This window comes from Eumetopias jubatus, unplaced genomic scaffold, assembly GCF_037043125.1.
Source record: "Eumetopias jubatus isolate StellerSeaLion01/CBP00866 unplaced genomic scaffold, mEumJub1_p1.0 scaffold_17, whole genome shotgun sequence".
Lineage (NCBI taxonomy): Eukaryota > Metazoa > Chordata > Mammalia > Carnivora > Otariidae > Eumetopias > Eumetopias jubatus.
Window position 1 is genome coordinate 82,405,966 of NW_028274823.1, and position 14,484 is coordinate 82,420,449.

The window sequence follows — 14,484 nt, forward strand, 5'->3', positions numbered from 1 at the left end:
TCTCCCATCAGTGAACCTATGTGTTCAAGGTATGCAGTGCTGTCCCTATTAAACTCACACATTTTACTTTCTATATAAACACTGTAAAAAAATATGGCTTTTAAAGTGGATATTTTGGGAACAATAGAATATTCTGTATCTATGTTTTTATTGACTGAAATTTTAAAAAAATGTTTTACTCCATAAGTAAAGTGGTAGGGCATGGGGGTCAGAAAATCTCATTTTTTTTTAAAGATTTTATTTATTTGAGAGCGAGAATGAGAGATAGAGAGCACGAGAGGGAAGAAGGTCAGAGGGAGAAGCAGACTCCCTGCTGAGCAAGGAGCCTGATGTGGGACTTGATCCCGGGACTCCAGGATCATGACCTGAGCCGAAGGCAGTCGCTTAACCAACTGAGCCATCCAGGCGCCCAGAAAATCTCATTTTTCTAATGGTTTTACTCATTATAGCAGGACTTGCTTTACTTTGCTCTAATGTTGGCAAATATAAATATATATATCCTGGTGGCCACATTACATTTTCTTTGGCTATGTTCTTGTAAAGCTTGAAGCCTTTTCAAGACATCAGTAGAATGAAGTAAAATCTCAGCATCAAATTTGATGATCAGGTCAATTAAACACGTAACTAGTACATATCAGGTAGGAATATCGATTGCCTAGTTTCTCTTCCAATAAGTACATTAAAATTCCTAAATTATGCTACCAATATTTTCTTTTACAAGTATTTATCACAAAGTTCACTTAAGGTGTCACATTTGAAACCTAGTTTCATCTTGGACAGATGTATCTACAATAGGTAAAAATGTATCCACAAGATACAAAAAGTACCAAGTCTCCAGGTTCAGTTGTAGGTACATTTCATCTCCTGGGATTTTCTGTATGAATGCAAGGAGGGCATAAGTGATCATAGCCTCGTGTGAATCCTGGAACACTTTGTTCACTTTTAATTGTAAGTTACTTTTGGGAAATCTTAGATAGGCCTGGAGTTGCACGGCAATAATACATTTTATCCAACTTTGTAGCTTTGGAAAGACAATCTACTCAAAATACTAACTTTCTTTACTAACCCACATTCTTGAAAAGGCAACCTGGAGAATCCCCCAGTGCCCCATGGATTCAAATTGTGACCCAGTTGTCCAAGGCAGAACTATAAAACAGTCATTGAAAAATACAGTGAAAATGAACATCAATTGAAAATTATATTGAGACAATATTTATGAAAAGCTAATCTATGTGATTTGAGGAATGTGTGTGTGTGTGTGTGTGTGTGTGTGTTTAATTTTAAGTAAAACTAAAACTAATTTCCTGAATAACTATTATCAATACATAGCTATTGTGATTTCCATCCAGCATTAAAAAGTTAAGGAACTATGGTTTGTTAGATATGTTTTGAAGTCAGTATTTTCTTAACACGAGGTAGCTTTCTAGCAGCATTTTGGGTGTTTTTTATCCAAACACAGTGTGGTTTGGCCTGATACCAGGATTGGGCAGGAGTAGGAGAAGAAACCTCGCTATGTAGGAGAATGGTTATGTTGTTGTGGTTAAGGATGGTCTTCTAGCTACGGTAATGGGGTGAGAACAGGCAGCATTTTTACAAGTAAGAAAATTGATGTGCAATCTCCCTGCTGCTCCATTTCCTCCTAAATAACAGTGGTTGATTTTAATTTTCACTAAGCTATTAATTACCAAAATTTAGAAACTCAGTTCTTACTTACTAGATGCTTCTAAATTATTTGTTTGGGTATTCTGTTATCACTTGGTTGGTTGACTCATTTTATTTTTTTTTATTTTTGGTTGGTTGACTCATTTTAATTTCCTCTTTATATGAAGAGTTTTTTTCTAGGAAACAATGAAGTAAGAAATAACAAAAAAATAGATACTGATGCACAAGATATAATAGGTATTAAATAGGTGCTGATTTCCGAAGTCTAAAAATGTGAACATCATGCAAAATAAACCTTAGGTTCTACACATGATTTTTAAAAATCCCAGTTTTTAAAGTTTCGAACTCATTAGAGCCGTATCATGAGTTTATAGGGCTGTGTAGTTGCCCTACAATACTTAGTTTGGGCAAAGTAAATACAGATGGTACAGTAGACACACTGATACTTTCTATGAGTATGTTCTAATGGAATTCAAAGTATTCTCTAGATTTTACTAGAGTGAAGTAAAACTTCAGTAAAAAGTCAAACCACATCTACTCACTTGAATAAAATCGGTCCTTAGAAAGTAAATGTACAAATGCTTGTGTTTCCTTAGGCAAGTAATGAGATGGTGCTCCAGGGGCAATTTTCTCGATACTGTGATGATTTTGTATATTTAGGTTTCTGTTCTTAGCCTTTAAAAAAAATCGTAATGATTTAATCTGGAATAAAGATTTTTCTCATAAAAGATTCCTGTACTAACTAACTGTTCATTCTGATTACATTTAAAACTCTTCTGGATCAGACCTTCTTTCTATTTGGCATTGGCTAGACATCCAGAGCACTGTTTTCTTTTTTCTATTTTCAAAGATTTTAAAGAACATGAAAACTTTTGCTCTTGGAATTTGGAATGCTTTTTTGGACTATAACGACTTTTTGGACTAAGTAGGAACTTGCCTGCCCCGATGTCATTACTCTTTTAGAGTATAAAAGCAGGTCTGTAGGAGAATGTTGATTTGGACCTAAGAATTGCTGATGGAGGAATTTTTCACTTTCTCATTTTTAAAATTAGTTTGGTCCAAGAGTTCGTCTGAAGCCAATATGAATTATATTTAAATTCGTACGTTTTATGAGCTGAATATTTATAAAAATATTATTTGGCTATCTGTTTTAACTTAGACAAAATTTTTTCTTGCATTTTTTTCTACTTAATGGAAGTGAAATAAATAAGGAAAACGCTAGGGGGTAGGGTTGAAATAGAAAGACTACAGCCATTCCCAAAGTTAGCTGCACACTGAAATCACCTAAGATCTTTAAATGCTGAGGCCAGGCTTCTCCCCATGATACTCTAATGTAATGGGTATCCGGCGCCATCTTGGCACTGGCAGTCTGAAAAGCGCTTCAGGTGTTCCTAAAGTGCAGCAAGTTTGGGAACCACTAGCCTAGGGCATATGAGGAACAATACGTAAAGCCAAAAGCACCCAGCCTTTCCGAGCGTGAGCTGTAGCCTTGAGGCCTTTGATGTCTGATTGGAGTTAATAGAACTGAAAGGTTATAAGGACTTTTAATTGTTGCTGGAATTTAGCTGATTTTGACTGGAATCTGGGCTGATGTTGGATCACAGGATTCCAATCAAGAGTTGACAAATTTTTCTGTCTTTGTATTTATGTTTTCCTTTGAGTCCTGCAGAATTGTGCCAGGGTTGTTTTTTGTTTTTTAGCTGGAAATTCTGGTGCTGTATGTCTTAAACCACTAATGAGACAGAAGCAGTGGTGATTGGTATTTGAAATTCAGAGCTCGATTATTTCTGTTTTGAACAAAAAGCTGTCATTTACGAGTATGGCAAGAAAGTAGTGCCGTCTGCTCCCTCCGTCCCAGGTTTTGTAGCTCCTACATTCTCATGAGATGTTCCTGGAGAGAGGCCTAAAGCCCTAGGGAACTTTGGTCCCGAACACCCTTGCTGGGTGTCTAAGAATCCACTTCTAATCAGCAGTGGGGGGTGTAAGGTTTTCTGTGACCACTTCAAGACCAAAGGGCTTGATATGGTAAAGCCGTCTGATATTTGTTGAAAGTAGAAGGAAGGCAAGGTAGAAGGTTCCTTGGCAGCTTGACTCTAAGTGGGTTAGACAGTCCAAGGCTGACCCCACGTTAATAGAACCGTCTCTGAATGCTGGATGGTGGTCTGGGTGCCGCAAAAACACCCAAGAAACGAGAGTAGACCTTCACTTCTCTGTTTCAAATGACTTTTCAGCCCATTTGCTGAATAGGAAAAAGCATCCTATGTGATACTCTATATATTGGATGTACTTTTTTTTATGGTATTTGACATGAGGAAGATGCGACTGATATGAAAATAAATCCAGGTGGACAAGTCAAAATGTTTAAAATGAGAAGAAGCCATTTTAAGTTGGGGTGATTATTGTGTTGGGGGACCCTTGGGAAGGATGGGAGCTCCAGGGAAGAAGAGGTGCATTAATAAATAAACAGTGGGCCTGGATTCATTGTATCCTTACCCACAACACCTCCCATTGATTTCCAGGCGGTCCCCGGGGGGCGGTAGGGGGCAAGGAGATGGTGATCTAGGACAGGTTGATTCGGTAGAATTTTCAGACAGAAGCGATGCTGGCCCCCATCAAACGGTTAAGACTCTGGGGTTTACTTGCCTCCCTTTGTTGCCCCTAACTGGCCAGGTCTGCTCAGCCCCGGAACGCCTGTAAGGGTTGAGAGATCTCTCTCCACATCATCAGGGTGCATAATGCACGCCCCAGTCACTCAGGAACCTGGGAGAACCAGCTTTTGGGGGCAATGGCTCTTAACTTTTCTGGCAGACAGAAGGCTTCTTGACACTTGATTTCACTGGGAATTCATTCTCGTATCCTGGTTCTACCATTAGTATAAGCTGTGCAGTCTCAAGAAAGGCGTCTCTTTAGGAAAAGCAGGACTTGTGATCGTAAGGAAACTGAGAGGTTTATTTCTTCTAGAGAGAGTTTCACGTGTCTTAACTTAAAAGGAAGATATCTTCAGAAGGCTCCATATCCATCCCCTCGGGCAGTCACTGCAAAAGTGGGGTAGACCTCATATGTTGTATATGCTGCTAAATCCTGTCCGAGGGTCACCGCCTGTTTGAGCTGGGCTGTGGACATGGGTGCCGTTGCACTGGGGACAGCATATCCTGGAGGAGAGGCAGAGAAAACTTCATCAAAAGCCATTCACACTCGCTCCCTCTTGCTTTATCGTCTTCTCGTTGGAAGATGAAAAGTTAACCTCGCTTAAAGCCAAAAGTTAATATGCACATTTAAAAAAAAGTGAACTCAGGGGACCTAATATCTAGACTCATTGATTAGGGCACCGCGTGCCTCAAAGTGAGGTCAGCCGCATGTGCCGGAACGACTTCATGCTTAGAAAACTGGAAACACCGGGGGGAGAGTCCAAGACATGGAAACTTAACAGGATGCCGAGGTAATTAAAGCTTGAGATTTAGAACTTTTTCAGAGGCTCTCAGAGCTTATAAGGGAGGGGAGGTGACTGATGGGTTGGCAGGGCTGATGGGTGGGGCTCTGCGGGTCTGCTTCCGTACCCATGCCCCCCACCTAAATGAAATGTTAAAAACCATTGCTTTTACCGACGACACATAGGGAGTGGGTAGACCGGTAGGAAGAATTTGGAAAGTTTTATTACGTTTCTACATAGCACCATAAAGGCAAATACCTGGCCTGTTTACATTTAGACCTAACCGTGAAGGGCAAAGACCTCTTGCTTCACCACCAAGCTGTCCAGTGTATTTGGATGATGCTCGTGCTCACCTTCAGACAGCCCAGGGCTTTGCGTGGTAAGGAGACCATCATGTGCGGTCACATTAGTATCATGTCTGGCTGGATTGACATTCACGTTTAGAGAAAAGGGCATAACCTCTATCCTACAAAAGCAATGTTTCCCTGTTAATGTTTTAGATCAAAATTAAGCTATTTCTGAGATGATCCAAAAACGTGTGAGGATGACAAGAAAAAGGGGAAAATTTTACTTAAGCAACAAACAGGGACCTGATTTAAAAAACAACAACAACAAAACAGTCCCTTTGGTTTATGTGCTGTGGCAGTCATCCCAAACCCAGACACACTGACTTCTTTCTGGTGGCTTCTCAGGAAGTGGACGCACGGAGCTGGCTGGACTATTTTTTAAAAAATTAAATCCACTCCTTGGCTTGGGCACTTTGGCCAGTAATGCTGACTAAGGCACTAACTGAAGTTTGGTATGTTTTCCAAGGATGTGAGAAATGTGTTACCAATTATGATTTTGGAAATAGTATTTCTAAATAAGTGAGTAAGAAATACACATGTGTGAGAGCGTGTGCGTATGTGCATGTGTCATAGATTTTATCCTTGGGGATTTTGAATTTTCTTTTTCAATTTGGCTACTTTTTAAAAATTTTTATTTCATTATGTTATGTTAATCACCGTACATTAGATCATTAGTTTTTGATGTAGTGTTCCATGTTCATTGTTTGCGTGTAACACCCAGTGCTCCATGCAGTACGTGCCCTCTTTAATACCCATCACCGGGCTAACCCATCCCCCCACCCCCCTCCCCTCTGGAACCCTTCCGTTTGTTTCTCAGAGTCCATAGTGTCTCATGGTTCATCTCCACCTCCGATATCCCCCCCTTCATTTTTCCCCTCCTGCTATCTCCTCCTCCTCCTCCTCCTCCTCCTCCTCCTCCTCCTCCTCCTCCTCCTTCTTCTTTTTCTTCTTCTTCTTTTTTAACAGATAGTGTATTATTTGTTTCAGAGGTACTTTCTTAAGTGCAAGAGTATGTGGATTTTAAACAGATTCTTCCCTTGGAGCCTATTATTCTTTGCTTGACTCCACAGCAGAGTTATAAGAGAGGCTCTCAAATTCTTAGGCATTCCCAAGACAACTCCCATGCCCTAAATATTTTTTACTTCTTGCAGGAGCAAACAGAAGGGAGGAAAAGGTCAAACATTCTGAGGTGAAAGCGAATCCTTTCCAATGTGCAAGCAAACTGTAACAATTCTGACAGGGGCTTATTTATTTTTATAGTACATTAGTTAGCTGTCTTTGGGGGGTGCAGCTTTCCATGAGACAGGGGCTCACCTTTCTCCAAGAACTGAGAAACCCAGGCACAGGTCCCCAGTAGACAGACATTTCAACACCCCACTCTGTGGAAAGCGAGCCCAGGGTTGGTGGCCCCAGCGCAGCCCAGGGGACCTGCCCTCTGTGGCAGGCAGCAGCTGCGGCCTTGGTCACCTTGCAGGGGTGCACGACCCCTCCTCCCCACATTCTACAGAACAAAGCTGGAATTGAGGTCGTGTTCGTGTGTGGAGCGTGGTTATTTGCCAGGATGGAAAACATATTTGCCGTTTTTGAGAAACAAAAGAAAACAAGAGTGAGCCCAGGTGCTGTGGATGGGAGGAATACAGCAGTTCTCACACCTGAACGTGACCAGTACATGACTGAATGGATTGATAGAAACGCCTTGTGTCTGGGTCCATTCAGATCTCTGGACTGGTCTTAAGGGAGGTCCGTCGACACAATGACACATTGGAGTGACCAATGTCTTCAAAAGAAATGAACTTTGCTTGCTAAAAAAGAATGGGGTTATTCAGACTAACTATTAAGGAAAGATTTCCAAAGCAAATTTCTTGTCTGGTACTTTTTAATATCTAGAGGGTTCATTTTTTTTAAATTACTAGCTTTTTGTTGTAGGTACATAACAAATGGGGAAAAGTCTTTTAAATGGGACCCTGAAGGTGATCTGCAGAGAGGCTTTATTCTGAGCAAATCGCGTATGCTCCAGTCCAAAATTATAGAACAAATAAATGAGAGCCGATTATCTTAAATATTGAAAGGTTCCCTCTTTCTCTCTCTCTGTCTCTCTCACATACAGAGTTTTTGATTTAAAACAATTTAAGAAAAATGTGAGCTACACATTTCTTTCAGAAAGCAAAGCAATAAAAGTCAAGTTGAGTCGAAGATTAGGGTTGTGCAGGGAGTCCAAGGACTCCTTAAAAGCCATTGACCTTGGCCAAATTCCTTAATCATTCCTGTCCTTGGTTCCTTCAACTGTAGCATTATGCTACAACCTGCCTCTTGCAGCATCATGACCTTTGCTGGCATAATATAAAGCATGCTGAGCATTTAGGGGAACACCTGGCACGCAGATAAACAACTACTAATAGGTAGTTCCAAACTCTCTTACCTAAAAAGTAAAAACCCCACCCAACCTGGCGCAGAGACTGGCTCTTTCAAGGTCATTCAGCTGCAGGGGCCAAGCTGAGACTAGACCCCACTTCCACTCCTTGGGGAACCTTGATGGTTCACGCATCTGCCCAGTGTTTTTGGTCACAGATGGTGTAAATTGGATTTATTGCGGATGGAGTTTAAAAACACTCTCAGAGTTCATGGTACCAAGGGGGTGTTTCTCAAACACCCGGGGCAGGTGCCATTTCTGGCGCCATTTTCCCTACCTGGGAAGGCAGTGGCGGCAGCTGCCGTGGTGGGGGCTTCGGCCCCGTCGGTGGGAATGCCCAGCGTCTGCAGGGTGTACTCGGCCGCGTAGGTCTTCGCTTCATCCACGTAGGCACTCAGTTTCGGAGGCGTGAAGGGGTGGCTGCAAGGCATATTCAGTCATTACATTTGAGGACCCGAGATGGGGGAAAACCCAAGTCGCTGTTCGTGGGCTAAGATGAGCAGATGATGGAATTTTATGTGTGTGGTCTTCTCTTCGTTCTCTTTGCATTGAAGACTTCTACAGGTATATGCATGTAGGGATGTTTGTGACCTGACCCAGGACAGCGGTGATTGATAGGACATGCCTGGAGCACACCTGTAACTCTAACACGGTTTTTCTAAGGTACAGGTGAAACAGGATGGTTCCTAAAATATGTAGAAATGCAGGCTTGAGGTGGTGATACCCAACAACAGAGAGGATCTTTGATCCAAAATATAAGTGACCGGGCATGGTGTTGTCATGTACAAAATGGCAGTTTCATATGGTTCAAACTAAATACTACACAGATAAAAGAATGGGCTATAGATCTGATTCCTGTTCCATTTTATGTCTGTAGTTTTTTATTGGTTGATTATACTACACAGTCTTCATTGTCTGTGTGAAATTCGGGGCCTCGGAGATGCCAGTCTCCCACTTGGCACGTACATCCCAACTACACATCTCAATGTTTGCATTTAATGAAAAATGAGCAAGGAGTAGATGTAAGTGTTTCTCTTATATGGATAGTGATAAAATATTGATTTTACAAGAGACTTGATTTACAAGAGACTCTTATTCTAAAAAGCTTAAAAGATTAGGAATTTGGAGATGTTACCCACATTGCAGGATTCTGGCTGGCCAGGGCAGGAATGGTTATTTTGTATAAGAATAGTTGTCTTTGATCTTGTCCAATGGCTGAGTGCAGCTGATACACTGGTTGTCCCCAGTTGTTTTTCTGACAAATTTCTTCTAGTATCTACAGGAGTAAAAAAAAAAAAAAAAAAGTGATTTCCCTTTCAAATGTCACATTTGCATTATTTCTCCAGCTTTCAGGGTTTGAAACTCTAATCTTCAGTGCTTAAGCTAATGTAAGAAAATACAAAATGCCATATGGTTTAATGACTCATAAAATTTAAGATGAACTCAACTTGAACTCCATTTAAAATGTTATGTCGACCAATTCATAAAAATCATTTTCACACCATTTATTCTAATATGTTTTTAGTTTAGTCCATTAGCTGTAACTTTTTTACCAATAGTTTAATTTTATGATTTGTTTGATATATTTCTTCCATTAAAAAAATGGACGTTTCAGCACTGTGTGGTTGGACTCCCTCATGACTACCGTCCATCCTCCTGTTTATAATGGTTTAGAGAAAATAACCTAAGAATATATTCTTAACTTCATGTCGTTTGTCATAGGGTTTTAACTTCACATTTTCATAAAAAATCAAGTTAAAAAGTTTAGTGGTTACCAGTTACTGATGAGCATCAATAGATGGATGTTGACAGCTACAATGTCTTTGTTTGGCAAAATACCACTTCTGGCTGTTTTTACAAAGACCTGAGTTTTAGAATCTTCCTGCATGCTTTTTTCTGCCTTTATCACTACTCCAAACTGAATCTCGTCTAAAGGCACCCAATTTTTTTTTTTCATCCTGAAGCCATTTTCAGTGGTCCACCTGCCCCGATGCTCCCATGAGTCAGCAGACTCAGGAAACTGTGCAAAACAGGGCCTAAGTCTGAAAAGAATAAGACTTGGGGACAGAACCGTGCCCTGGGCTGACTCCATGGAGCTTCTTATCTCATTGGTTCTGACACGAGTCCAGCTGCAATTGCAGGGCCTTTTCCAGTTTATTAAATTTGTGGATTGCTCCTATTTCCTTTACTGACTTTTGCTTGTGACTACTCTTGGCTGTGTAGCATCTCTTGTCGTCTACAAAGCATTCCTGAAGGTTCCTGGGCACCAGTAGACTACTCTAGCTGGCAGACATTCCCGTTGTGCAAACACAAGCTCAAAGAGTACGGACGCTAACTCCTGACTCTGCTGGGCACGCCTTGTTTCCCTGCTCTTGTCGGATGCCCATGACCCCACCATGGGGCTGTTAAGGCTCCATCTACATTGGTTTGGGTTGGCATAGCCTTCAATTTCTAAGCCGACCTTGTAGAGATTCAGACTAAAGAAATTTCATTAGTTTGGGGAGGGAGTTCCTTACATATCCCTATAAACCATGACCAATTTCTAACCTGGGTTTAATAGAAGCAGCAGAGATTATTCATCACACTGTGGGAGCTCCTGGAACTATTATATGGAATTTATAATGATTATTATTTTTTATTTTCTTGAAAGATTCCTAAGTATTCCAGGTCCTTAATGAGGTTCCTTATTTTGGATTTTAACCCAAGATTGACTGGATGACAAGCTTTTGTGTTTTCTAAGCAAAGCTTTACCATGACACTTAGTAGAATTGACAATAATGATCTGTTGATGTGTCTGTATCCTCTCACTGGATTGTCATATGATTTTTGATGGCAAGGACTGCATTATATTCCCTTTTCCATGCCCAGCACCTAACACAGTACTCGGTGTATGGTGGATGCCCAATAAATGGCTCTTGAACAAACAAATGAAGGCTGTGTACCACTCTGCTAGGGATCCTTATTTTTAATTGCCTGGGTAGGGTTAGTAGAAACCTTAGATGAGCTAATTGGTATGTATTAGACAGCCATTGATCCAACAAAAATAATAAGATGAGCTTTTAGAAAGCCATGCTTTCTACTTGATTGCAATCATAAGGCTACTTCCATACATTTGGGGCTTATACCTTTGGACCTGGAGTAGGGATGTTTCCTTTAGGGTCCACAAACTCTATCTCTGAACAACTGGGTATGGCTTCTTCAGCCAGTGTCTCTACAGAAAGCCTGGCATGTACTGTACACCCACAGGGAATAGGCTCAGGGCTCACACAGATCCTGTTTTGTTTTGTTTTTACCCCTGTTATTCACTTTCCACCCTGGAACAGCTTTTATAACATCTCATTTTCCAATAATAAAAACCACAGCCTCATGCAGAAATATGGAAACTTGGAGCTGTGGAATGAAAGCATTAAAAATTCACCATCATGCCCCTCCCCAAGCATAATCATTGTGGGAGACCTAACTGGATATGATAGATGGCATCTTATCATTAGTACAAGTCCATGATATCAGCATGGATGGTATGGTGTTTTCTCTCACACCCAGTGTTTCCAATAAAAGATGTCCTAAGTGGCCTATTCATTCCCTGTCTTGAATACTCTCCATTAGCCAACTCCTACGCAGTAGGCAGTTATTTTGAGTTCTTTGCTTCATTTTATTTCCGTGTAAGTTTGATAATTCTTAATGGCTTTCAGGACCTTTGCATTCCAGTTCAGATTATTTGGGAAATATAAGAAAGCCTGTGCTGGAACAGTGAGTGGCACTCAGCGGTTAGCGTTCTCTCACAGTACCTTATGTGGATTGGCCACTTTACCTATTTAGCAAAACAAAACAAAACAAAACAAAACAACAGCCCAAGTAGGGATCCAGTCAGGTCATTTGATGAAAGGCAAATGTTGATGGTCTTTGGCCTAACTTAAGGAAAGTGTCTCTGGAATAACATTACCTACCTGGGGAGCCAGTTTAATTCCTTGGGGTTTTAAAGTGACGGGATTCATTGGGGTGAGCTCCATCCCAGGTAAAATGTCATAGAGTTTGTCTTCTCTCTTGTCTCCCTTGACCTGGTATCCGCGACCCAGGCCTGCATAGGCCAAGTAACCGCGGCCGGCAAGTCCTTTCACTCCCGCGGCCCCTACAGGTACATTCATGTAAATTTCTAGGAACGTAAGAAGGCATTAAACTGAATCAAACCACCAGAAGATCACCCTGAATCTTACTGTAATGGAAAAGTTAGCCCAAGTCACATTGATCATTGCCCTCAAGATGCATAGAAAACTCTAGGATTCTAATGTAATGAAACTCAATATAAAGTAGGGTTCACCGGAAGTGTCTTGTTTTTTTTCTTTCTTTCTTTCTTTTCTTTTTTTTTTTTTTTTTTTTTACTATCTGTGGATGAAAGCCATACTCTCAAGGCTATTGATAAGTACATGAGCAACTTTAAAACTGTGACACAGAGAAAAAATTTGCAATTTCTATCTTCAGTAGACCTTCTGTTGACATTTCTCTATAGACTAATAAACGTTGGGAAGGTATTTAAACATCCCAGCATGGTATGACCACATGTATTAAAATAAGTCTTGCATTTTTATCATGGATCAGTAAATCAGAAATGAATTTTAGCTTCCCCACTAATCCCATCCCCAATGATCAGTTGGGAAACATTTGAACATTTAGAAAACGTGTTTATAGGTTCACTATTTTCTGTTTTATGTTCAGACAACGTGAGGCTTAAATTTCCATTGAGTTTCATTAATAGATTCCTATTGATTTTTTGTTTTGCCATGTTGCTACTTTGATTCCCTATTGGTGGTGTAAAGTGATAAAAAAATCAAATTGATTACCCTTCATCCATGAATATCATTCATTGATTCCTTTCTTGCTATAAGGTATTTTTTCCCTTGGAGCGGGGCTTGTTTTTTTTCCTACATTACAACTGGTTGACAATTTATATTTAATGTATAAATTATTTAATAATATGAATTCAGATTATAAATGCACCATACTTTAATGACATAATTTGTTATAGATTATCCTGGAGGAAAACCTGATGATTTCTTTTGCATTATAATTTTGGATAGAGTGATTTTATAATGATTATGGAAAGGTTAAGGCTGTTGAAGACTAGAACCTCTAGGATGGTCAGTTCAGTTTTCCTGAAAAATAGTAAAACACGGTAAGATAATTGTTTTCACGGTAACCTGGACATGCCCCTTTGCATCTAAGTAAAACCCAAGGACAGAGTTAAATACAGTTGGTTGTCAAATTGCCCAGAGTGGTGTCATATTTGGAAGATAGAACCGGGATTCTTTTGGCATTAATTCTCTCCTAGCAGTACTATTTTGAAGGATTCCATTAGGCAGAGACAAACTAGTTTAACAGAAATTAAAAAACGCTTTCCTTATTGTCTGTGTTCCTTGAACTGAGCCCAGAGAACTGTGTGATCATCTGGAATTCTTGTAGGATTACATAGGAAAGATTTATTGTATGGTAGTCAGTCTTCTATTTGGACTTTACTGTTTCGTTCTCCATATCCTGGGGAAATAAGTTGATTTCCTCAATAGTGGGGCTTTTTAGAAGACATAGCACATATTTCTAGGGGGAGGTCAGATGAAAGTCTCTCATATATCTGTTAGAATATGTATGATAATTTGTGATTTATGTATGAATATGATGCCACTGAGTTACCGTTAAATACATATGTGCCTTGACTTGTTTTTTGCCATTTGAAATAACTGGTTTCCATTGGACCATCCTGCTTTCACTTGGGTTTTCTTTCTTTCTTTTCTTTTTTTTAAAGATTTTATTTATTTGACAGAGAGAGAGAGACACAGCGAGAGAGGGAACACAAGCAGCGGGGAGTGGCAGAGGGAGAAGCAGACTCCCCACAGAGCAGGGAGCCCGATGCGGGGCTCGATCCCAGGACCCCGGGATCATGACCTGAGCCGAAGGCAGACGCTAAACAACTGAGCCACCCAGGCGCCCCTCACTTGGGTTTTCTAATGAGTCACATATGATGGCAATATGGTGGTCCAGTGATAAGGGAGAAGCTAACTACTTAGTCTGCACAAATTTTATGGGCCCAGGCAAAGATCAAATGTATGCATTAGACTCATTTGTGCTATGTTCTGACCGAGTTTTTTCAATAACCAGTTGTAATGTGAAAAAAGATTTTTATGGAAGGACAACTATTGATATAATACTTGATTTTTCATAAACGATTTTCCCAGTCCTTTTCTCTCAGTGGGTCCATCCCATTTGACCAAGGCTATTGCAATACGAATCATTTGAAATTGTAGAGTTATTCTAGAGCAAGAGCTGATGAGCATTACCTCTAACAGAAGGGGCTCGGATAATGGCCCTGTTGCCAAGATGTCCTTTGGTGGCTGGGAAATGAAGGCTGGGGATTGCTGTGTAGGCCTGAGGAGCATAGAAGACGGGAGCTCCAAGGTAGGTTGTGGTGGGATCATAAACATGGCCCAAAGAGTAGGTGTACTCTCCTTGCAGCATGGTGCCCCTTCCACCTGTGCCTCGGGTGTACCTAATGTAACTGTCTTTGTCCACTGGTTTGGCTAGGGTCACTTCAATGGGGGAACCATCCAGCACCTGTCATAGAGAGCAAAGAAGAAGGAACATGAGAA

The 14,484-nt window shown here is 40.6% G+C and overlaps 1 protein-coding gene across 2 annotated transcripts in view; it reads right to left on the reverse strand.

The window, feature by feature from the left end:
* Positions 1–4,662: 4,662 nt before the first annotated feature.
* A1CF (APOBEC1 complementation factor) overlaps positions 4,663–14,484 on the reverse strand; it is a 48,304-nt gene continuing 38,482 nt past the window's right edge. Inside the window, exons 7-11 of one of the 2 annotated variants that reach the window (XM_088019792.1) lie at positions 14,176–14,449; positions 11,797–11,978; positions 8,989–9,125; positions 8,127–8,269; positions 4,663–4,814 (exon numbers count right to left, since the gene is read on the reverse strand). In XM_088019792.1, the coding sequence (XP_087875918.1) occupies positions 4,663–4,814; positions 8,127–8,269; positions 8,989–9,125; positions 11,797–11,978; positions 14,176–14,449 (888 nt within the window). Of the gene's footprint in view, positions 4,815–8,126; positions 8,270–8,988; positions 9,126–11,796; positions 12,003–14,175; positions 14,450–14,484 lie in introns of both variants that reach the window. The other variant, XM_028104587.2, reaches the window with a different exon arrangement.